The sequence below is a fragment of the Oryctolagus cuniculus genome, chromosome 15, assembly GCF_964237555.1.
Source record: "Oryctolagus cuniculus chromosome 15, mOryCun1.1, whole genome shotgun sequence".
NCBI classification, from domain to species: Eukaryota; Metazoa; Chordata; class Mammalia; order Lagomorpha; family Leporidae; genus Oryctolagus; species Oryctolagus cuniculus.
In genome coordinates this window covers 78,644,950-78,667,106 of record NC_091446.1, presented here as the reverse complement: position 1 = coordinate 78,667,106, position 22,157 = coordinate 78,644,950, and the positions used below count along the sequence as shown (strand labels likewise).

At 51.6% G+C, this 22,157-nt stretch overlaps 1 protein-coding gene and 1 long non-coding RNA gene across 7 annotated transcripts in view; one reads left to right on the top strand and one right to left on the bottom strand.

Annotated features, from left to right (window-relative positions):
- Window positions 1–17,645, top strand: part of LOC127484189 (uncharacterized) — a 32,588-nt gene extending 14,943 nt beyond the window's left edge. Inside the window, exons 3-7 of one of the 5 annotated variants that reach the window (XR_011382520.1) lie at window positions 7,093–7,213; window positions 7,859–10,204; window positions 15,310–15,363; window positions 15,514–16,209; window positions 16,327–17,645. This is a non-coding gene — a long non-coding RNA (uncharacterized lncRNA). Of the gene's footprint in view, window positions 1–7,092; window positions 7,214–7,858; window positions 10,205–15,309; window positions 15,364–15,513; window positions 16,210–16,326 lie in introns of those variants that run through there. The other 4 variants (XR_011382519.1, XR_011382518.1, XR_011382516.1 and 1 more) reach the window with 4 other exon arrangements.
- Window positions 17,428–22,157, bottom strand: part of LOC103351332 (anthrax toxin receptor-like) — a 27,785-nt gene continuing 23,055 nt past the window's right edge. For both annotated transcript variants that reach the window (XM_051823755.2, XM_051823756.2), the window contains exons 13-17: window positions 21,421–21,813; window positions 20,818–20,856; window positions 20,149–20,268; window positions 18,956–19,036; window positions 17,428–17,687 (exon numbers count right to left, since the gene is read on the bottom strand). In XM_051823755.2, the coding sequence (XP_051679715.2) occupies window positions 17,478–17,687; window positions 18,956–19,036; window positions 20,149–20,268; window positions 20,818–20,856; window positions 21,421–21,813 (843 nt within the window). In that variant the 3' untranslated portion in view covers window positions 17,428–17,477. The remainder of the gene's footprint in view (window positions 17,688–18,955; window positions 19,037–20,148; window positions 20,269–20,817; window positions 20,857–21,420; window positions 21,814–22,157) is intronic.

Here is a 22,157-nt window from a genome sequence, read left to right as displayed (position 1 = left end):
TGGAAGCTGATATAATCAAACTAATTAATTGTATTTGGAATGTTGTAATTTTTGGTCATTTTGACCACTGAATAACTCTAAAAGCAGAGTGAACCAGTGATTGGTTGGTCTTAAGTCTCAGGAATGTAAGGAGATGATCCTTCTTGTCTTTGGCCTTTTACTGACTGACTTGAAGTTTACTATTAGATAAATTTATTACAGATCAGTCCTTCCTGATGCTTAGATCTCTTTTCTTTAATGCTAGAAGTGTACTCATCAGTGAGCCTGAAGAAAATTCTACTTCTTTGCAATGAATTTGCTACCACTCCAGATTCATCCTGTTAGCCATCTGATGCAACATTGAATGGGTTTTCTGAATCAATGCCAGTTTCTTGGAAGCCAAACCGTGTAAAGGCTTTCAAAGTTAGAACCTGTACCTATTGTTCTTATGAAGCCAGGGTCCGTGTTGATTGGCTTCTGGATATGTGAAAGTGAAGAATTTGGAGATTGCTTTTGGGATCATTTCCTAATCTTACGCTGAAGCATCAGTTCTGTTTGTCCTGAGGTTATTTCAGGTAGTAATAGATCTGCCTTCTCTTCATTTCACTTGATCTTAGCAAGGCATTCTGATTGTTGAGCATTATTTTGTTTTTATCTTTTTTCTTGTTATCTCTACATTCTTCTGTAATGATGCAGTGTCAGAAGAGGCTCACCGAAATAAAAATCAAAGGACTGTTTTCATTTCTAATACTACCATGTAAATCATCTGATCCCATAACCATCAGTGTTCCACCTTCTTCTTGGCATATTATGAGGGAACCATGAAAGGTTTTAAAAACTCATAAGAGCATTCAAGTGCAAGATTCTTAACAATGGCAAGGAGATAGATGATGTTGTTTTCCAGTTTTGAAGAAGATAGACTTCCAAAATGTTTAAGGTGTGCAGGGAATATTATAGGAGATGAAGACCGACTTTTCTGCACCTGGTCGTGAATGTTTTTCAGACCAAGGATGTGATTTCTGTTCCTCCCGCCTCGTTCTTTTAAATGCTGTAGTCGTTTTCAGTCTTTCTCAGTGAATGTTCTTATTCCCATCTCCCCATACGTTCCACCCAGTATCTATGTTGACCCACAGTTTTTGCCTTTAAAGAGAGTTACCATCAAGGAGGATGAGCAGACCAGAGTCATTGTTGTGGCCAGGTTCATGAGGAGTGGTAGGAATCTAAATGATAATTGTGTACACACAGGTCACCATGGGTGCCTTGTGAATAGTATTTCCAATGTGAAATGAAGAGCATTACAGTCTTTTGATAGAACACAACCAGAGTACTCAGATACAGTTGTCTCTAGAGATTCACATGTGGGAACTTACCACAAGAAGTGGTAGAAAAATGTGACTGCAGGGTCTTAGTGTAGGCTTTGAAAGTAACATTCAGTCATTTCAGTGTTGCTGATGGGAAAAGTACTCGTGAGAATACACAGCATTTAGAATCAGTATTTTATAAAACCTAGTAACTCAAATTTCGTGACAATTCGTGATGCTGGAGTCATTCCAAGTATTATATTGTCATTGTCCATTAGTGGAGACGTGGATGGAATCAGGAGCCTGAAAAGAGTGATGGTCTCTTTAAGATCCTTCAGTGGGGCAACCAAACCTTGCTTTCATTATGGAAACAGTTGTAAAGGACAGCTTCTGACTTCCCAGATTCCACGTCATGGGGCTTCTTGTTCATGTCAGTCATGAACTCTGGGAAGTGACAACAATCCCAGTCGTGAGTAAAAGGCCCATGGAAGTAACACAGATTTGGGAAAGCTGAGAATTTGTTTGGAAGTTGAGATAACGAATCGACTCTATGTATATCAGATGTTTCATACTTTGTTTTTAAAAACAGAATAGTTAACGTGTTTGTAGGAATAGATAGCATGTGAGGATTCAAACTTGACAACATATGTTAGATGTTTTTGAAAAAACTGCTTTGGTTTTCAATGTTTTACTGTATTTCCACTCTTGTAAATTAACTATTCAACTGCTACACAGTCTTGATAACTTTATGTTTTATGTAATTATAGTCTGTTCTACTTCATAGTAAGATTGTACTCCACATAAACTAGAAGCAGTCAAAGAAATAAAGCCAATAGCAGTCAAATTCACATAAGTGAATGCTGGAGGCTCAAGGATGTGTAAATACTGATTTGGTAACATCTAAGTTGCTGCTGGCACAAAACTTCTCTTTATTTGTATTATTAGAAGGATATAGTATAAGTCGTTGTTAATGAAATTCTCGGAAAGGAGGTGATTAAACAGAACAAAATACTTCCTCAACATACATACCACTTACTTGCTGATCGGTATCGGGAAATACTGAAACTGGCCTCTCGTAAAACTTTTGGTCCCAGGGAACAAGGTCTTGTAGGTCCATCTTATTAAAAATTTGTTTAGTTGAAAGGCAGAGTTGACAGGGAGATCTTCCATCTGCTATTTCACTCCCCAAATGTCCACAATGGAAAGGGTTAGGCCAGGCTAAAGGCAGAAGCCTGGAACTGCATCCGGGTCTCCCAAAGTGGTGCATGGACCCAAGCACTTGGGCCTTCATCAGCTGCTTTCACAGGCAGATTAGCAGGGAGATGGAATGAAGTGGAGCATTGGGACTCGAACCTGTGCTCACATGGGATGCTGGCATTGTGGGCTGCAGCTTAACTGACCGTGCCATAGTGCCAGCTCCTATCAGGTGCATTTCTAAAACATTGGAGATCTTTTGGGAAAATCACTTCGGTCAGCCCTGCTTGTTAAAGCAATCCCAACAGAGTTCCTTTCCTCTGCTGCTTCACTGCTCGACTGCCTGCAACTGCTGGGGCTGGGCCAGGCCAAAGCTAGGAGCCGGGAACTCAGTCCAAGCCTCCCACGTTGGAGGAAGGGAACCAGATGATTGAGTCAACATCTACTGCCTCCATGTGTGTGCATTAGCAGGAAATTCAATCAAAAGCGGTGCTTGATGGCTGGCTCTGTGCCTCACATGGCTAATCCTCTGACAGCGGTGCTGGCATCCCATATGGCACCAGGTTTAGTCCCGGTTGCTCCTCTTCCAGTCCAGCTCTCTGCTGTGGCCCAGGAGGGCAGTGGAGGATGGCCCACGTGCTTGGGCCCCTGTACCCACATGAGTGACCAGGAAGAAGCACCTAGCTCCTGGCCTTGGATTGGCGCAGGGCCAGCCATGGCAGCCATTTGGGAAGTGAACCAACAGAAGGAAGACCTTTCCTTCTGTCTCTCTCTCTCTCATTGTCTAACTTATCTGTCATATAAAAAAAAAAGTGGTGCTTGGTAAGGTATGGAATTTGGATTTTAAACCAGGGTTTGGTTCCCAACTGCATCACTTACTCTCATTTGTCATTAAAAATGTTGTAATCTGCATATGCCTTCATTCTCCTTCTGTTTTCTCCATTGCAGCCTTACATTTCTAGTCATCTACAGGACCCTCATCCACCCGGTTTCCAATATTGCACCACCATCCCTCCTACTCTTTGTTAGCTCCAACCTACTTGAGGGCCTACATACTTGCCTCCCACTCTGTCCTCTCTGTATCGTCCCATTCCTTCTGGCCCACCACATTGGACTCACTTTCCTCCCCACCGCCATACCAGTCTCATCATCCCAGTTGGTCCTGCACACCAGCCTCACCCACTTGTCAAGGCCAGCCTCACTCTACCTCTGGTCCACAAAAACAACCACACCTTATCCTCATCTTCCACCTCCGTTGCCTTTCCCTTGTTTCCCCACCACAACTTCACCCTTCTTCTAGACTTCCACATCCGTTTCATCCTTACAGTTTTCTACCATATCCTCAACCTGTCTGTGGGACTCTACACCAGCCTTGACCTCTTTGTGGGGCCTACATCCTGGCCTCCCACCCTTTGTAATTCACACTGGGTTCAGCTTCTTTCTGGCCACCCTACCAGAATCACTTTCTTTCTGACCCTGCAGCCAACTCTCACTCTCCTGGCTCTGAAAACCAGCCTCACCCTCCCCTGGTCCTCGGTACCAGCCTCACCTTCCCTTTGTCCTCGGTACCAACCTCACCCTCCCCTGGACCTCAGTACCAACCTCACCCTCCTCCTGGTCCTCCATGCCACTCCAATCTTACTCTCCTTCTGTTAGTCCACTATAGCCCCACTCTTCTAGCCCTTCACATGGGTTTCGTCCACCAAATCTGCCATAACTCCAACTTTCTGTGGTACTCTACACCAGCTTCATCTTCCTGGTGGGCCTCCATCCTGGCTGTGCGCTGCTTATACGCTGCTGTGAGTTCCAGCTTCCTTCTCATCCTCAGTGCCAGCCTCTCCCTCCTTCTCATCGTCAATGCCACCCTCACCCTCCTCATTTTCTATGCCAGCCTCGCATTCTTTCTATTCCTTGACACTGTCCTCACCTTCCTTTTGTGGCTCATCCCTGGGATAACCCTTCTGGTGATCCCCCACCTAAGGATCACTTTTTCTCTGGTCTTCAGTCCAGTTTCTACCCTGTCTATAGTCATCCACCTAAGCCTAGCCTTCATCTGGTTCTCAACCCAAGCCTTTCCTTTGGACCTCAGTAATAGCCTCACGTCCCTCCTAGTCCTCTACACCAGTCTTCTTGTCCTGTTTCTCCACTGCAGCCTTACCCTCCTTTGAGTCCTCCACCTGTGCCTCACCTGCCAACTCTTCACCATGGCCTCACCTTCCCTGCTGGGCAGTACACCAGACTCAACCACCTTGGAGGCTTCGATCCTGGCCTCCCTCTCCTTGGACTCCATATTGCCCTCACTTTACATCTGTTCCACCTCATTAGACATACTTTCCTTCAGACTCTGCAGCCCAGCCTCGGCCTCAGCCTCACCAGCAGATGGAAGAACCAGTGATGGAATGTCTCTCTCGCTCTCTCTTTCTCTCTCTCTCCCTGTGTCTGCCACCCCTCTTTTCAAAGAAATCATTTTAAAAAAGAGAGATCAGATTCAGGAGCTGCAGGCCAGGATTAAACTCAGGTATTCAGAATGCTCGTGTCCCAACCACTGGACTATATGCCTGCTCCATTTTGTAACATTTTAAATGTTGTTTGTTTAGTAGTTGCCATGGAGTTTGCAACATGCATTTACAGTTAATCTCAGTCCATTTTCAAATATTCTGCTTCCTAGATGCTGTGAGTGTCTCATAATAACAAAATATTCCCCATCTCCTCCCATTCCTTCAACCCTCATGCGTATTTTCCTTGCAGTGACAGAAAAATATATACACATGTAATATAAATATGAATATTATGTATGACATTTTTGTGTGTTGATTACATATATAGCTTAAAACATATATAATCTAATGTGTTGCTATCATTATTTTCAGCAATCCTATTAGTAAATTAAGAATAAGAAAAATAAAATTTATGTTTTACTGCTATTTTTCTTTTCTTCTCTCATGTTCTTCATTTTTACGTAGATCCAAGTTTTCTTCCTCTCCAGAAAACTGTTAGCATTTCTTGCAAGTAGTCTTCTGGCAACAAAATGTACAATTTTTGCTTGCCAAACATTTATTTCTTCTTCACTTTAGAAAGACAAGTCTCAGGGTACCAAATTTCAGGTTGGTAGTTTTTTCTCTCCATGCTTAAAATATTTTTCTCCACTCAGTTTTTCCTTGTGTGGTTTCTGAGGAGAAGTCAGATATGTTTGCTCCCCCATGGATTGTTTTTTCTGCACAAGCTGCATTCAGGACTTGTTTATGGGAGACTGCTGTATATAATGAATATCAGGAAGCCTTTGGAGAAGTTGTTTTTGTTTTTTTTAAGGAAGTATGGGAGGAGATATGGATCAGTTTTTAAAAACTCGGAGGAAGCAGACCTGTTTAAACTACATACTTCTAAGTAATGAAACTAAGCATGGATGTTGGTGAGCTACATCATGCATGAGATTTAAAATAGCACTCTTAATTAAAAACACAACTTTCAAGAGCATCGGTTAACAGAGAGTATTGAATTTGCCTCTATGCTTTTTCAGTGTACTGCAAAGTAAGCATTTTGGGCAAGGACCACGTGTCAGATTTATCTTCGAATCTCTCTTGCCTGCTAAAGGTAGTGGCATGATAGGCCTGAATATGTGCTTAAATGAGTCAATTAAGGAATGTAGTCATGTATTAAATTCAAATCAAACTTCATGGTGTTTGATGTCAGAATTGTGTAACTAAATAACTTTAGGTTCTAAAATATCAACATGGTATTTCACTTGGAGAAAATGTAGATTAATGGCTCTGATTTTGAAACTGCTTCCTTCTTTCTCACAAAGTGCAGTAAACCTTGGGTGACAGTCATGAAGCCTCTTCTTACTGCAGCTAAGTAAGGTAGACCTACTATGGCTCATTTCCCTCATTTGTAGCACTGAGTTAGGTTGTCTGAATAACTACCAAGAGTTTTGCCATACCATTCTTGTTCATTCTGGGTTGTCTGGTCTGCATTGATATCTGTCACAGATTTCCAGTCACTACTGGAAAACATTTAGTTCGCTTGCTGTATACAGAACAGTTCCAGACTCCGCTGCTGGGATAGAAAATATATCTCATTTGGAGTTTTACCCTGGAGATACAATTTGAAATAGAATGAAAACCATTGGCATAGAGTCCCTTTTAAAGATTTACCTGTTGTAGAAGCATTAGAAAGAAAGCATATTAAGGGCAAAGATAAATATTTACTTAAATGATTAAAACATCTTGAGTTTTTTTTGCTATGGGCCTGATGTCATAAAATTATATTTAAGCGATTGTGATAATTTTGAAACCATAGATACAGAGGTTAGTATGCATTGAGAGGTACATAATGTGTATACTGTTAGCTTGCTTGAATTAAGGGTAGCCATTGTATATTTTAAATTACTTTAATATTTAAATTTGTATTGGTTTAGAAAATGGAAGGTGTGGTCTTTTGAGAGTTGGCCTTAATCCTCAAGTAGGTTGGCTTACACTCAATTTCAGGGAAACAACACACATATGCATAGTAGGATAACTCAAACAGTAGGCTTTGTAAGGCAAAAAGTCTATGAATATCATGGAGAATAAGAATTCCAGGCTTTTATTTTTCAATATTTATTAATTTATTTATTTGAAAGGCAGAGTTACAGCGAGTCAGAGAAAGAGAGAAGTCTTGCATCTGCTGGTTCACTCTCCACATGGCCACAACAGCTGGAGCTGCATCTGTTTGGAGCCAGGAGCTTCCTTCAGGTCTCCCAGGTGGGTATAGGGACCCAAGGACTTGGACCATCCTCTTCTGCTTCCCCTGGCCATAGCAGAGAGCTGAATCAGAAGTGGAGCAACCAGGACTCAAACCAGCATCCATATGAGATGGCGGCACTGTAGGTGGCAGCCCTACCAACTATGCCATGTCACTGGCTCCAGAATTTCTATTTTAACATTTTTTCTTACTTGCATTTCCATCGAAGCATTGGTTGATGATGACATGTTAGGAATCTATTATTAAATGATGGATAACAGTCCTCCTGCGTTACTCCTTGTTTCCAGCTTGGGCAGATTGAATTTACAAATGGTTTTGGTGCTTCTATCACACAGTAAATGATTTTTCCAATGTAAGCCATATTCATTCCTATTTTACTCAACTTTAGCATTAAGACTTAATGATAATGCTGACTAATTTTTTAAATTTAGTTAAAATTACATTTGCATATGAAAGTGGAGACAAAATTACCTAATTTATTCTACTTCTAAATATACCTAAAATAGTCTTGAGGAAACATGATGGCATTCAGGTTAGAGAAGACTAGTTCTTGAAAAGGAAGTTGTAATACTTAATCATTTAGGAGCGGCCATCTGGAGGTATTGATGCTCTTCACTCTTCACAATCATGTAATTATGTTCTAGGTGGCATTTCATTGCTTGATGCCTTTTGTGGATATATCATACTTTATACATCCAGTTGCTGAATCACAGTAATAGGCTGATTCCATATTTCAGCTGTTGTGAGTAGCACTGCCGTCAACATGGAATGGAGATATCCTTTTGACGCACTGATGTCATATCCTTTGGACACATACCCAGTAATGGAACTGGGGGATTTTACTCGGTTCTGTTTTGCTAAAGAGACTTCCATACTATTTTCCATAATGGTTGTGCTAATTTGACTTCCCACAAATACACTAAAAATTTCACCTGTCTTGAAATCCATGCCACCCTTTGTTATTTTGTGTTTTCTCCATGGTAGTCATTCTAACTGGAGTGAGATGATAATCTTATTCTGGTTTTAACTTGCATTTTTCTCTTGATTAATGATGTGGAGAATTTTTCATGTAACTATTGGACATGTGCATGTCTTCCTTTGAGATGAGTATGTTAAGTTCTTCAGCCTAGATGAAAAGTTGTTGTTTTTTTCTGTTTTGTTTTGTTTTGTTTTGTATTTTTTAGCCCTGGGTTTTTTGAGATAATTGTGTAGTCTGGATATTAACTCCTTGTAGAAAACCTGAGGGGAAGTACTGTATGGCATTGTATTGGGGACAGGTTTTGTTACTTACTTTTTGACATAGAAGCACAGGCTAGACTGGCCTGGGTAGGTGGCTCGGGGCTGCTCCCACACCAGGAATCTGAAGCAGTGTTAGTGGCCGCGGGCTTAGCAGGTTGGAGCTGGATGGACCTGATGCAAGGTGGTGGGCACCACTGGCACAGCACCCCAGCTGGCCACATGGGGGGAAAGGCCCGGGCCCTGCTGCCCACGTGTGACTCTTGGGGTCTCGGCTGCGTTGCCACTTTGTCCTGGGAGGCCCTGCTACATGCTGCTGCACTCTAAGAGCTGGGAGCCCAACAATGCCCTGCAGGTCTAAGGAGCCTGCCCTGGTCCCTGCACTGACTGCAACCACTGGAGAATGAAAGAGCCCCAGATAATAGCATCCGTGGGCTTGGACAGGGAGCTCAGTGACCTCCTAGACTTCAGCATGATGTTCCTGCTGCCCGTGGCCAGTCGAAAGGGCTGGCCTGTCTCCTTGGCCAGCGCACAGTTCAGAGGAGCAGGTCCGGAGGACTGGCCTGGTTCAGGCTCCTGGGACACTGGCGATCAGAACACCTCCTCCTTCAACCCTGGCCAGAGCTACAGTGAAGGACCCACTTCAGTGAGTCCCACAGCAGCCTTTCTTTCCCATTTCTGGGACCTGGGACCTGGGCTTGGAGGCAAGGGCGGCCAGTGGGGCGGGTACCCCACCTTCTGGAGAGACACGGCTGTTGGCGGCTTGACTCAGGTCAGGTTCCTGACTGGTGAGCATTCCCTCTGCAGCCCCGGGCCACTGTCCTTCTCAGACATCAAGGGAGCACCCAGTACAATGCCTCCTAACTCGGCAACCCTTGGGCAGAACCTCAGGTGGCCACTGGGCCCACAGCCCAAGAATGTCGAGAAGTTTCTACCTGTTCTTCCTTCCTCATTGTACCCCCCACCCCCAATATAATAAAAATAACTTTTTCATATTTATTTATTTAAAAAGCAGAGTTACAGAGAGAGAAAGAGAGAGAGAGAGAGATATTCCATCCACTGATTCACTCTTCAAATGGCCACAACAGCTGGAGCTGGGCCAATCCGAAGCCAGGAACCAGGAGCTTCCTCCAGGGTCTCCCACATGGGTGTAGGGGCCCAAGCACTTGGACCATCTTCTGCTGTTTTTGGACCACCCTCTTCTGCTTTCCCAGGCATATTAGCAAGGAGTTGGATCAGAAGTGGAGCACCCAGAACTTGAACCGGAACCCATATGGGATGCCGGCACTGCAGGCAATGGCTTTACCCACTGCACTGCAACACCGGCCTCAATAAGAATCACTGTCTTTCTCTCTCTCTCTCTTTTTTTTAAATAAGTCTTTTTTAACAATTCTTTTAGATTTTTGTTTATTTAAGAGAGAGCGTTACAGACAGTGGGAAGGGGAGACAGAGAGATCGTCCATCTGCTAGTTCACTCCCCAAATGGCTGCAATGGCTGGAGCTGCACTGATTGGAAGCCAGGATCCAGGAGCTTCTTCCGGGTCTCCAGTGCGGGTACAGGGGTCCAAGGGCTTGGGTCATCTTCTACTGCTTTCCTAGGCCATAGCAGAGAGCTGGATTGGAAGAGGAGCAGCCAGGACTAGAACGGGTGCCCATATGGGATGCCGGCGCCACAGGTGGATTAACCTACTGAGTCACAGCACCGACCCCTGAATCACTTTCTTTCTAAGACCAGACTTCTAAGAAAAGGGCAGGTGAGTGAGTTTTTAAAAAAAAAAAATGTTTTTAGTGTCTGGAGTTCCTGCTTGATAATAAACACTGGCTTGAGTTGCGTTGTGCACAGTAGTTAAGACACTGCTCATGATGCCTGTATGTGCCTGTATCCGCGTACCTGGGTTCAAGTCTTTGCTCCACTTCTGACCCAGCTTCCTGCTAATGCACACCCAGAGAGGCCAGATGTTGGCTCAAGTACTTGAATCCCTGCCACCAGTGTGGGAGACCTGGATGGAATTCTGGGCTCCTGGCTTCAGCCTGACCCAGCCCTGGGTATTTCAGGCATTTGGGGAGCAGATGGATGGTCTCTCTCTCCTTTTCCAATAAAAAACAAATAAAAGAAACTTTAAAAATGAAAAAGGTTGACTTTGCTTTTTCCATAAGAAGTATTTTCATTATTATACAAGGGGGCCTCAGAAAGTTCATGGGAAATTCAAATTGTCATTTGATTTCTTTTTTCCCTAAACTCTTCGAAGCCCACTATATAAGGAAAGCACATTTTTAAAAGATTTGTTGACTGATTAACTTGAAAGGCAGAATGATGGAGGGTAAGGGAGACAGGGAGAAAAAGAGATCTTCCATCATCTGGTTCACTCCCTCAATGGCTGCAATAGCTGGAGGTAAGCCAGGCCACAGCTAGGAGCCAGGAATTCATCCGGGTCTCCCATGTGGGTGGCAGGGGCCCTAATGCTTGGGCCATCATCCGATGCTTTCCCAGGCACATTAACAGTAAACTGGATCCGGAGCAAAGCAGCAAGGACTAAAACCAGCACTTGCTATGGGATGCTGGTATTGCAGGCACTGGCTTAACTCTCTGTGCCCAAACTCCAGCCCTGGAAAGCACTTTCATGTTTTAGGGTTGAGTGGGATGTTGAGGTACACACTGCAGGTACTGTGCAATTGTCACAACCAGATTGCAAGGGTGTATGTAAAGACACCCCTCAAACTCAACCTCTTAAAATAATAGTGATAATAGTGCCTGTTTTCTAGGGTTATTGCAATGTCCAGGCCTGGACCAGGCTGAAGCTGGGAGGGAGGAACTCAGCCTTGGTCTCCCGTGTGGGTGGCAGGGAGCCACCACTTAAGCCATCCCCACTGCCTCTCAGGAACTTCATTAGCAGGAAGTGGGACTCGAGGGTTAGAGTTCGGTAGCGAACCCAGGTTCTCCTTTGTGGACTGAGGGCATCTTAACCACTAAACCAAATACCTGTCCCTTTTTTCAATGCCGTGATTTATACAAATTGCCAGAAAGAAGAGGACAAGACAAATCCCATGAAAACATCCACTTTTTCAAATTATTTTATTTATTTGACAGAGCGAGTCAGAAAAGTAGATAGCTTCCAGCCACTGGTTCACTCCCCATGTACTTCCAACAGGGCTGGAACCATGCTTGGCAAGTTGAGGCCCCTTGGGGGCGTTGGGCTGGTGACCTGATGCGGCCATGGTTTAGACCTGTGTGGTCAGGGTGTGGAGGGTACAGTCAGCCCACCCGGAACATGTGCCAGGGGAGAGAGGCTGTGCTGGGTGACCCAGGCACTGAGCTACCCCAGCCAGAGGTGAGCCAGGAGCCCCCAAGGGCAGTGTGGAGGTAGCCAAAGGCACCCAGTCTCAAAAAGGAGTTGAACCCCCAGGGAGAAGTCAACGGCAGTGGAGACCAAGATTCCTTAAGACCTTTTAGGCCCTAGGAGGGCATGGAGGACGCTGGTGAAAGAATGTTCTATGGGAGGCATGAGCCAAAGGCAGGCTGTAGGGGGCTGAAGTATGAACAGGGAGTACGATGTGCAGGCCAGGCAGCGTCAGGTGCCCTGTTTAACTCTGCACCGCAGTGGGCAGGAGGGCAACCGTGGAGGAAGCGGACACGGCCCGAGGGGGAAGGTTTTGTTGGCTTAAAACGGGACAGGATTGAATGTGTTTATACTCGTGAGAGACCCAAGCCGGTAGAAAGAACAGAGGCTGAAGGAGGAGGTGGCGATGGGAGACAACTGCAGGGGCGGGAAGGGGGTGAGTCCTGGGGAGGCAGGGCCGGAGTCTGTGACCTGCGACGGAGAAGCCAAGCGTGGGGCAGTGCCGCTGGGGGCGAGAAGGCCAAGTGAGGCTGAACATGAAAGTTTAGAGAAAAGTGGGGGCCTCAAAAATACAACTGAACCAAGGATGAGAAAGCCAGGCCAGGGTGGAGGGTGGGGGTTGGAGCACAGGGTCCGCCCAGCTAGAGACCATGACCTTGCAGCAGCTGAGTGCGCGGGAACCGTGGTCTCCACCGCTGCCCGGACGCGGGCCCAGGGACCTCTTTGCCAGCCCTGCCTGCCAGGAAGGGAGGGGTCTCGGCCTCAGCCACAGGGAAGGCCAACAGGTGGCAGTCTCCCGCCCTCGCTCGCTCCTCTGCCACAAGGCTAAGCTCGAGGCCACAGTGTCTTCTAGAGAAGGTGTCAGGAAGAGCTGCAGAGGAGGAACAGGGGCTGGAGGTAGACAGGCGGCGAAGGAGGCGGCGGCGTGGGTGGGCTGCTGCGTCTCCAGTGATCCTCGAGGGAACAAAGGCGGTGCGAGTGGGGCGCCTCTGGGAGCCTCCTCCCTGATACAGTGTGCATGATCCCCGGCGAAGGCGATGAGCGCGCGCCCACTGCACTCTCCCCGGCGCGAGGGAGCCACGCGGCTGCAGGAGCGGGCGGCGGGCTCGGGACCCCACGCGCGCAGCGTGTAAGCACCCCCCTTGTCCTTCTTTCTACCCGCCTGGCTCTGTTGGGGAGCCGGAGGGCCCCGGGACTAGCGGTGCGGCCGCCTCGGAGCAGCCCCAGCCCCTATCCTTCTTCCGCCGTGTAAGCCCCGGACCCCGGAGGGAGCGTGGGTCCAATGGCAGAGGCCGAGCGGGACATAAGCCGGTCCTGCAGGTGCCCGTAGTCACCCCGGTGGGACCCGGTGGCACGCTCCTTCCTTCTGCGCTGTGCTAGGACACGTTCCTAGCGGGGACCCAGCCTCTGAGCGTGCGCACTGCCCCCCACTGGGCCATACTGAGCGAGGCGCAGGGAAGCGGGAAAAACCCAGGGCACCGTGCCGCACGCCTATTGCCAACGGAGCCGACTCCCGCGCCTCTCCGGCTCCGCTCATTGTACAGTGTTTATCCTGCAGATTTTTAATAGTCTTTTAAAAAGCATTTTTTCCCTCGGCGCGTCTTCCTTGCATCCTTTTCACTTGGGAGTTTGCAGCGGGCCGTGGGTGGGAGAAGAAACGTCGGTTTCCATCGGAGAACACCGAGAGACGAGGCCGTTCTTTCAGCAGCGAGGAGGAGCGAATCGGTGCCAGATGCACAAATCGCTGCGCCTCTCTGGTGCTTTCTGAACGCATTCCTAACAGTGTGGAAGTCAGTCTCAGCGGGCAGGCATGGGGTGATTGGGCAACAGCAAGATGACAGAAGACCAGGGTGTCGATGAAAAAGAACGATGCGAGGCCAACAAAAAGATGGAGAAGCAGTTGCAGAAAGAGCGCCTGGCTTACAAAGCGACTCAGCGCCTGCTGCTGCTGGGTAAGGGCGCAAGGCGGCTGCAGCCCGGCGGAGCCCGCGGCCCCCCCAGAACTCTCCGCTGGGAACAGGACGAGCCGGGGCAGAGCAGGCAGGGCCGGCCGAGCCCCAACGGTGCGGGGCTGAGCTCCTGCAGCCAGGAGCAGCGAGGACGCGATAGCCCCCTGTTTAGGGGAAAACTCGCTTGGTCAGGTTTCAGGGTGAGCAGGGTGGGCAACAATGTCAGGACGCACATCACAACATTCTGTCTGTCTGTCTGTCTGTAGGGGCTGGTGAGTCCAGGAAAAGCACTATCAAACAGATGAGGATCCTGTATATCAATGTGGCTGAACAGTTCATTGGATGGGGCGGGGGTAGGTGAGGGAGAATACGAATCTGCTGCTGAATTTAACGTACCCAGGCAAACTCTTCTGACAATATCTCGGTTAAAAAAAGTATCTTGGCTGGCGCTGCGGCTCAGTAGGCTAATCCTCCGCCTGCGGCACCAGCACACCGGGTTCTAGTCCTGGTCAGGGCGCCGGATTCTGTCCCGGTCGCTCCTCTTCCAGTCCAGCTCTCTGCTTTGGCCCAGGAGTGCAGTGGAGGATGGCCCAAGTGCTTGGACCCTGTACCCTCATGGGAGACCAGGAGAAGCTCCTGGCTCGTGGCTTCAGATCAGCAGCTGCCACTGGGGGGTGAACCAACGGTAAAGGAAGACCTTTCTGTCTCTCTCTCTCTCTCTCACTATCCACTCTGCCTGTCCAAAAAAAAAAAAAAATCTTGACTAACAAAATATTCGATATTCTTATGCTATTGGTTTGCAATACTGGTACTGCTCTGAGCCCACCATGAACGCAGTTTTTCCCCAGTGCTGATGGGCGATGGGTTCCTGGACCCCTCAGATCTGGGTTTGCTGAATTTTCTTATGTAAAACACTGCGCTGTTTGAACAGAACCCACGCGCCTCCTCCTGCCCACTTGAAGGCACCTCTGGATGACGTCCAGTATTAACACAGTGGAAACGCCCTGTGCGTAGCTGCTTACTGAGGACGGAATGATGACAAGGGGGAAAGGTGGTACGGGTTCAGTACAGACCCAGTGTTTTTCCCCCAAATGTTCTTGATCCACAGGTTCTGACTGTGGACATGGAGAGTGACTGCACCTCAATATACACTTTCCTCCATCATATCATTAGCTTGAGTCTACTTCAGTGTGTATGTAACAACATACAGGAGAGATTGAAGTAAACGTATTTACAAATATAACTGAAGTTGTACTTATATGGAGTATTCTTAGCAATTTTTCCGCCTTTTGAAGAAACTTGCATAAAGTTGAAGTAACTTATTTAAAGCTATCGATTATAAAATGACTGTTGGAAAGCAGACATTGAAGTTTGTTTTGAGTTCAGTTTAGAAAGGGGCAGTATTTTCCTTTCCCAGATAAAAACTGCACAGCTGTTGTCTTGGGGTGGTGGAAACCATCTGTGAACCAGTCTAGCCCCACTCCACAGTGGGAAACTTAAAATCCTACTCAGTTGATTCAGATCAGTGCTAAGGGGAAATTTATATTAATACCAATTCTCTTTCAACTCAAGGAAAAGAAACAGAAAATGTTGGACATCCAGAAAGATGTTAAAGACGCAATTGTGGTAAGCACCTTTCGTAATGGTTGCTTCCTAGGAAGTTGAAGCACTCTGCACCCTAAAACTGTGGAGACAGAAGTGAATACATATTAGAGTAGCGTCCATAGAGCCCAAGCACTATGTTTATCCATCTTTCTTTTCTTCACTCTGTTTCAGACAATAGTTTCGGCGATGAGCACCATTAGACCCCCAGTTCCACTGGCCAACCCGGAAAACCAGTTTCGATCAGATTACATCAAGAGCATCACACCTGTCGCTGATTCTGAGTATCTGAGTATTTACATGCACCCTCTCATTTCATCCTCACGACAAAAGGCGTAAATGCTATTACAGACCCAACTTTCCTGGGTGCCCCTGAGGTGAAGAAATTGGTATCAGTTCTGGGCGCAGCACCAGGTGTGTGTGTGCTACCCTGCCCTAAGCTGTCCCACATGGGCTCACAGTGAGATGCAGGGTGGGCTCAGGGAACAGGAACTCTGGAGTGTGCAGATGGACACAGCAGCAGCCCCGGTGCTCGGAGCCTGGCCAGGTGCGCAGGGGTGTGGACCGACCTTGGACTAAGAGATGCCCACAGCCAGGCGTGGACACGGGGATCCCGGCTCAGGCACACCCAGGCTGTGTGACCTTGACCAAACACCTGCTCCCCCGGCAGCCCCTGTTCTCTTTACTGTGGACAGAGCCAGTATGGCAGCCGCACCGCCTGAGCCAGGAGTCTCTGCAGCCCGGGTGGTGCAGAGCAGAGCTTAGAAACTCAGGTCAGAGCCTAGGATCCGACGGCACTCAGCACCGGGCACCTCTGTGGCGGCGCTCAGGAAGCACAAGCCAAGCCAACTTTGTGTCCTTGGGGCTGAGGTGGGCGTGGCCTTCCCCAGGGACTGCCTGGGACACTGGGCACTTGCTGCACCCTCCTCAGCTCCCCAACGTGGCCCCCAGCTGCCTTCCCCTGACTCGAGGACACTCTGTTTGCAGGCACCCCTCCCCCCAGGAGGCTCTGGGCCACCTCCTCCCCAGGGGTGCACAGGCTATGCAGGGGCTGTCACTGCCTCTCTGCCACTGGGCAGCACCGTGCACGCGGCCTCAGCAGCTGGGGGTCCCTCGGCCCACACTTGCTCTGGAGTGGCTTAGACAGTGAGCGGCCCCTGCCTATGGGAGCTCGTGAGTATGGAGCCCTCCTTACCCCAGGCCCCCCCAGCCTGTCACACCCTGTCCCCATGGAGCCCACAGCAGCCCTCCTGGAACTCCCGTGTGGGTGGAGACGGGGCGGGGCCAGGGAGGAGTGTGCCCCAGACACAGCTGTGGAGCCAGAGCTGGGAGGAGACCCAGGAGAGATCCAGAGTTCCAGCTCCCTGCTAATGCGACTGGGAAAGCAGCAGGGGACAGCCCGGGGGCTGGGCCCCTGCACAGGCATGAGAAACTTGGGAGACGCTCCTGGCTCCTGGCTTTGGATTGACCCAGCTCTAGCCAATGCAGCCACCTGGGAGTGAGCCCGCAGATGGAAGACTTCTCTGTCCCTCTCTACCTCTGCCATTCAAATAAATAATAAAGCTTTTTTAAAAAAAAAAAAAAAGAAAGAAGGACACAGTGTGGCTTCTCTGAGCGGATGGAATCCCGAGATCCCGAGTGCCCATGCACGTGGGGACAGTGTGGGGGTCAGGAAGGAGGTCTGGCTTCCTGAGGGAGGTGGCCTCGCTGCCTCCTTGACTCAGAGTTTTATGTGGCCATACCATGAGACCCTACCATGAAGCACCCAGCACTAGGCATTCGAAGGCTTCTCTGGAACATTAGGGGTTGTGGGAGATGAGGGTCAAGTTCATATCTCACAGATGCTTGGGGACTGTTCTCACAGAGATCGGAGCACACATCTCTCTGTCCCCAGCCCTCGGTGACAGGGCTGCTGGGACAGAGGCTCACCCATGCTTTGAGGCCGCACCACCCTAGGTGCCCTGTCCCAGCAGGTGCACCCAGAGGTCGTCTCCCACAGTGCAGCATCTCCCCAGGTGACAAGCCGTGGCCACTGGCAACAAGCTTCTACTGCTTTGCCCATAAAGCAAGACTCGGGCGCACGTCACACTCAGCAAGCAAAGCCTCTTCATCTGGGGTGTGGGTGCCGAGAGGCCGGGCTACAGGGGAGGCAGGGACAAGGTGCTCCTGCAGAGAGCCTGATTCTGGGGAGCGGGCAGCGGCAGCATCCTGGCGGAAGGCCTGGCGCACCTGTCTGGGAGGTGGTGGCACTGGGGACACCAGATGAGGGGGAGACTCTCCAGGCTGGGTTGAAGGCAGAGGCTGGAGCTGCTGGGGGCCTTCATGAGGGCGAGGTTGGGCCACCTCTCCTGGAGGGAAGAGAACAGAGAGAGGGGGCTGGGGCTGGCGTATCCACTGGGCCAGAAGGCAGTGGTGGGCGGGTCAAAGGGATGGGGCAGGAGCATCAGGACCCAGAGCTTGGACCTTGGTGAAGCCCCTGGTGGCCCGGGGCTGGTGGCCCCCGAGCCTGGAGGCCTCCTTCCTGACCGAGCACAGGTGCCAAACACCTGTCCCTCCTGGTAGGCTGAGTAGAAGCTCAGAACGATGTCCCGTCCATCATGCTGAGAACCTGTGTCCAAGTCCCTGGCCAGGCGGGAGGTGCTTGGTGCCTGTGGCTCTGGAACCTGGGCTGGGCTGCTGGAGCAGATTGTGTGGGCGTGCTGATGTAATACCAGAAGTCCCCATCAGGGGGAGGTAGAGGGAAGCTTGAGGACAGGAGAGAAGAGAGCCTGGGACCAGTGTGGCATGGAGACCAGGGAATTCTCTGCATGGCTGTCTCTGTGGATGGACAGAGGGGCCAGCATCCAAGGAAGGAGGGGCTGAGCTCTAGAACTGGGGAAGGCGAGGGGTCCGGACGTCCAAGAGCCTCGGCAGGGAGCTGAGCCCTGGGCGCTCCTTGATTTCTGCTCAGTGAGTGCTTTTCAGATGAGCAGGAGCCGAAGCCCCCGACAGGTGCAAAGGATGAGGCTCCTGTGGCGTGCGGGGCCGGCACTGGGCGCTGAGTGCAGAGCTGAGGCCCAGCTGCATTTGAGTCAGAGCTGAGAGCAGAGACACAGTGACCCCCACGCCCTCATCCAAACCCTGGAGGGGCTTCCAGGACTGAAAGGCGGAGGGGGGGGGGGGTGCACAGGCAGCCACAGCAGGTGGGCCTCCCAGTGACACACCTGTCCCTGGCTCTATTCACGGTGACACTGGGCTGGGTGCACTGCCTTCCTCCAGGCCCTTCCAGTGCTGCCTGCCCCCCGCGCTGCTCTGGAGTGTGGGGTTCCTGCCTCCCTGCTGTGTGCCTCCCAGCTGTGGGCACGCCCCTTCAGCATCTGGGCATGAGGGAGGGGGAGGGCCCTGGGCTGGTCAGTGCTGGCCACAAGCAGCTGCTACCACGTCCCCAGCACTGCTGCCCCAAAGGACTGGCCACGGCCATGCATGGGGCAATGAGCAGGAGCTGTCAGCTTTGTGTCCAGGGCATTCCTCTTGGCACCTGCCAGCCCTGACTCTGAGCCATGGTCCCAGCGGGCAAGTGTCAAGGGCAAAAGCAGTGGCTGTTGTGCCCCAGGGAGCATCCCTGAGCCCGGCTCACCTGGCCCCTGGCCCGGCACAACATCATCGGTGAAGGGTGGCAGGTGGGCTGGATGTAGTTGTAGAAGCCGTCCAGGGTGCCCTGAAAAGCAGACGTGGCCGTGAGCAAGCCCCCTGAGCATGGACCCCACCTCCAGAATCCCGGGACCAGGCTGCAGCCTCCTCCTGGGCGGGGCCGGTGCCTGCGTGTTTATGGGGTGCTGGCTGCCCGTCACGCAGAGTTTGGGTCTGGAACAAAGCAGCCTCTTTGGAGCAGGAAGCAGGGAATTCAGGACTGGCCTGAGGGGGGCGTTCACGGTGGAGGGATACGTGGGGGACGGGGGGCACGTGGTGCGCATCAGGGCCTGGGCAGGAGCGGGAGGAAGGGGGAGGAGGCCTGCATCTGGGGTCGGCACAGGGAGAGCCTGGTAGGGGCCCTGTGCATGCCGGGGGGACAGGCAGGTGTCTGACAGCTGGGGCAAGAGGGGAGGAAGCAGAGCCCAGGCCAGAAGGAGCCCTGTGGGGCCCTGGGGAGGGCAGGGCCGCGCCCTGCAGGCTGATAGGCCTGGGCAGTGGTCGGCTTCCCTCCCCGGTGGGTGTAGCTGGGCTGTCTGTGTCCAGCATGGTCAGGGGACAGGCAGCGGAGCCGGGAGCTCCCAGGAGTATGCCAGAACCCCACTTATTGCCAAGTATCCATCCCTGTGTGCACAGTATTCGTGATGGCCTTTTAGGGTCCTGTGTCCTCCAACTGGTGTAGTTCAGTGCCCCCGGCTCAGCAGGCATCAAGACCAGGGACAGCTGTTTCCCCCCAGCCTAAGGAGCCTACAGCCGGAGCTGGCAGGGCCCGGCCTTTCTGGCGAGCATCAGGCTTGGAAGCGCACAGTGAGGCCCTCACATGTACCCCTTCCCTGCACGGCCTGTGAGCAGGACAGCTTCACGCACACACCTGCTAGCAAAGGGCTGCACACCTAACCGCTGCTCAAGCTGGCAACATCCCCTGTGACACCGAGGTCAGCCCCGTGTCTACAGCCTGGGCCCTGCCAGAGGGGAGGCTCTGGTTTGGGACAGCCCTGGGGGCAGAGCTCCTCAGCATCCTGTGGTCCCTCCCCTGGGTGGGCCTGGCGGTTTCCATGGGAACAAAGCGATCTCCCTATGTGAGGGGCAAGCACGCAGCCCCAGACCTGGGTCCTGTCCCTCCCGCAGGACCCTCCTCACCTGGGACACTCTGCTCACCCACACCCCCTGGCAGGCACAGCAGCAGACGATCACTGTGGGACACACGGTCACGGGGGGCGGCGGGGGCGGGGGCGGTGGAGGAGGCACTTTCTTGGGCTTCTAGAAGAGAAATGCAACTGTCTACTTCCTTGCCCGTGGCTGTCGGGGAGCAGGGACGTGGAGTCCCATGACTGCACAGGGCTGGCTGATCCTCTATATTTTGGGCTGAGTGGAGGTCGCACGAGGAGCTGCACCCAGCACAGGGCACAGCCCTATGTGAGGACCTCCCACAGCCTTCTTCCAGCACTGCCACGGCCTCTCCCCAGATGCCAGCGCCTCGGCTCCTAAACTCTTGCCTGTCCTGGGGCCGCCCTTGCTGTCTGAGGCCTGGCCTACAGGCTGTGCGGTCCCAGACACTGGCTCAAGCCTTTGCCAGCCCACACTGCAGCTCCCTCTGTCCTGCTCCTGCCTCCCTGCTCCTTCTGTGCCCTGTCTGGGCATGCTGGGAGCCTGGAGGGGTCTTCCGGGGACATCACTGTGCATCCCAGACCCTGGGGCCACCCCTTGCCCCTTGGGAGGGAGATGTTGGGCCCAGGCCTCAGGATGCTGTGGGTGAGGGTCCCCGTCCTCTCCAGGCAGGGAACAAATGAAAACCAAATCCACACTGACCTTTTCTGGGGGTGGTGGCGGCGGTGGCTTCCTGATTTTCTAGAATGTTAGAGACAAAAATGGGGGCGGCATGCCGATGGGTGGGAGCCTTGTCTGGGGCAGCAGCACAGGGCATGGCCTTGGAGGTGTCCATCTGGCACCCCGTACCTGTGGCGCTGTGCCCAGCAGGCTCCACCTCCAGGAGTGTCAGGCCTCCCCTCCCCCGGGGGCTCCTCATCCTCCATGGTCTGCCTCCCCCTCCATCTGGGGCCCTCAGGACTTCCCAGGACACCCACAGAGGTCACCCACTGGCTGCTGAGAGCTAGCCCTGGTCTCAGGGACTGGGGTGGCCCTTCTTCATGGACCAGAGTAGACCTTAGTCCAGAGTTCAGGTGTCCCAGGCCAAGTTCCTGGGACCAGCCTGGGCAGGAAGCCAGAGTGAGGCCAGACTCAGAGACAGGTGCAGCCACAGTGGGAAGACAATATCTGTGACTGCACCAGCTCATGAGATGACCACAGAGTGGCTGGGACACTGGCCAGAGGCAGGCTCAGGGGCCGGGCCAGGTGCAGGTCCCTGTAGTGGGTGTGGCCTGGGCCCCCAGCTGGGCAGGAGGGGGCACTCACCCTGCAGCACAGCCACCAGAGCCACCACAGCAGCACTGAGATCAGCGCCAAGGCCAGGGCGAATGTGGTGATCACTAAAGCTAGGCTGGGGTGAGGCACGGTGATTACGGTGCTGCCTGGTGGATAAGGGGTCTTGGGGGGTTTCGTCTTTGGGGGTGCTGTAGTCTGTGGGGGAGGGGGAGGGGGAAGAGGAGGGGGAGGAGGGGGAGGGGGAGGCGGAGGAGGCGGCGGTGGGGGAGGGGTCGTTGTGGTGGTAGGAGTCGTGGTGGTGGTCAGCTTTGTAGTAGGTATGGTGGTTGGTTTTGTAGTCGGTGGGGGCGTCGGGGGCGGAGGTGGTTTCGTAGTAGTCGTGGTTCTGATGGTTGTAGGCACGGTGGTCGTTCTCCGAACAGGCTGCAAGAAAGAGCTCACCATGCAGCCAGCCGGCACTCGCGGCCACTGTGGCTGAGGCCCAGGGAAGGCTGTGCTCTCCTTGGAAGCCCCCCATAGGCATCCCCACCACCCACTCCCCTTTCTCCCACGTCTTCCCGGATTCGTGAGGGCATGGCATGTCCCCGGGGTGGGAGCGCCTAGCTGTCACTCTTCTCCTGGGATTGGTGCGGTCCACCAGCCCCAGGAGCACACACAGCTGAGTTTCGGGCCCCCGAGAGGCGTGGGCCCAAGTGCGGGACAGCAGACCTGGGGCTACATTCCAAGGCCTTCTCTCCACACTTCCTGGCCTGAGCACCCCTCTGAGC